Source organism: Elephantulus edwardii, unplaced genomic scaffold (genome assembly GCF_000299155.1).
Source record: "Elephantulus edwardii isolate Elephantulus edwardi_28Jun2011 unplaced genomic scaffold, EleEdw1.0 scaffold00020, whole genome shotgun sequence".
In the NCBI taxonomy this organism is placed as follows: Eukaryota; Metazoa; Chordata; class Mammalia; order Macroscelidea; family Macroscelididae; genus Elephantulus; species Elephantulus edwardii.
The window spans coordinates 18417699-18419972 of record NW_006399770.1 but is presented as its reverse complement, the minus strand read 5'-3'; the positions used below and the strand labels follow the sequence as shown (position 1 = coordinate 18419972).

General features: G+C 31.9%; 1 protein-coding gene across 4 annotated transcripts in view; it reads left to right on the top strand.

The window, feature by feature from the left end:
- The window catches only part of COL11A1 (collagen, type XI, alpha 1), a 380126-nt gene that overhangs the window by 343186 nt on the left and 34666 nt on the right, over positions 1–2274 (top strand). For all 4 annotated transcript variants that reach the window (XM_006882457.1, XM_006882455.1, XM_006882458.1 and 1 more), the window contains one exon: positions 60–113. In XM_006882457.1, the coding sequence (XP_006882519.1) occupies positions 60–113 (54 nt within the window). The remainder of the gene's footprint in view (positions 1–59; positions 114–2274) is intronic.

Sequence of the window (2274 nt, the reverse complement as noted above, 5' to 3'; positions counted from 1 at the left end):
ATTTTGCTTTGGTTTTTACTTTTTATATTTTTAAAATCTATTATTTGTATTTTCTGTAGGGAGAACAAGGTCTTCCAGGAGCTGCAGGCCAAGATGGACCCCCTGGGCCTTTGGTGAGTATCATTTCTTCCATTGCTTTAAAAAGAGAATTCCTGAAATGAAACTGTTTATACAGTAAAATTTCTAAAATTTTAGCTTATAATTTCACTTATTTCTTTAATATAGTCAGCAAAAGATGTTACTCAGATCTAATAAGGGGAATATATTTTTGAAATATAATTTGGAAAATATGCCAGTTGACCTAGAGATCTGTTGTTCCTTTGGATGGAAAAATATTTCCATTCTGAATCAAATGCCACAGATGAACCAGGCAGTTCTTTTACTAGTATGGACAATTTCCCAAAATGCAAGCAATTACACTTAGTTTCCTGGAACATCATTTAAATCAGAAATGTTGGCATAGTGTGCGATGATTCTTTGACCAAATGAATTCTTTATTTCATGTATCATGCAATTTGAAAGATAAAACTCTGAATACTAATAGTGAATAAAATTATGAATGTTTCTTCAAGGTTTGGATCATTAACATAAATTCATTGTTCCAATAACATGTTTTAGACCTGCAGTAAAGCATCATATTCCACCAGTATGTCATTTATATATGGTTTGATAGAGCACTCTTTACTATAAATATTAGGCAGAGAGTAGGATTCAAAGGTCTGCCCTTTAAAAATCAATTACTTACCTATTGCTATGTTGGTTTATAAATAGTATCCTCTTCATACAAAGATATTTGAACATTATTGTCCAAAACTGGGTGAAATAGGATTAACCAAGATGATACAAAAGGCACATTTAACACAATGTAAGCTTAGTGTGCATTAATTTGAGCAATCACATCATTCCATGTATTAACTTAAACTTTACAAAAACAGTTTTCTAATTAAATGAATTAATTCCATCAGAGATAGATACATAGGAAAAAAGCCATCAAACTAGTATTCACTTTTCAGATCTTTCCAAGATTTTCAAACTTTCTTTCCCAGATTATCCTGGGCGAATATGAAGCAACAACATTTCTTTTAGAAGCTCAGAACTTCACTGTTTCACTTCCTGCTAAATTATCAGATTCTTAAATGAGTTTAAGCATAATATTACAAATTTGTACATAATCCCATCATGACAGGATTCTAGTTAAAACAGGATCACTCAATATCTGATATAAATATATTCAGTTCAATATTCTTCTTGTACAGTAAATTAATACTTAGTGGCACTAAACAAAAGGAAAAGAGCAAACAATTAAAAATTTGCTTTACTACCACTGTAAAATTGTCATAGATTGCTTCCTTATTTTTGCATATTTTGTAGTAACTCTTCTGAGTAACTATTATGAGGATGGCACAGCATAGAGAAAAAAGTTTCAACGGGGTCGTTCCGAGTGTTAGTCAACATCACTGAGTAACAGCATTCTCATGCTTTCCCTAAATAGTATTAGATATATGTAATAGATTATTTTTGTTGAAACGATTCATCAAGTCACAACAAACACATATCTGACTTTCCACTGGTTTTCCAGAGACTGAAAATTGCCCAGGAAGAGATTACCCATCTTTCTCTTGCTGAGCAGCACCTGGATTCAAACCACCTGTCTTTACCTTGGCAGTGTACCTCCTTACCCATTATGCTTCTAGAACACCAGTTAAATATTTACTTGTTGTTTTATAATATCAAGTCAGAACCAGCCTATTGCTGAACTTCCAGCAAGTTTTCAGAGATTGTAAATAGTATGGGGGAGATTACTCACTTTTCTATCATGGAACACCTGTTGGATTTGAATTACATGCCATTTTTGGATTTGAAAATGCAACTCCTTACCACTAAACCCCCAGTGCTTTCTAAAGACAGTTTGATGGGTGGAGGGGATTGTGGGTTAGGGAGGTGGAGGGGATTTGGTGTGAGGGGCAGTGTATACAAACTCTGTAGGTAAAGAAGTGTAAAATTTAAAAAAAAAAGACAACCTTATATTTAAAATACATTGGGACAGAATAAAACACATTTTTTTTCATTAAAACACTTTTTAAGACATTATAAAAAATCCTAATTTATGGTATAAGCTTTCATTGAAAACACAATGAAATATTATTAAAAAATAGTTAGCTTTATTAGTATCTGTTCAACAAAGTGAATTAGAAAATTACTGTTTAAAATATCAACAATCAACAATGAGCTGATTTCAGACAACAAACGACAAGCAATAATAAATATAAATAA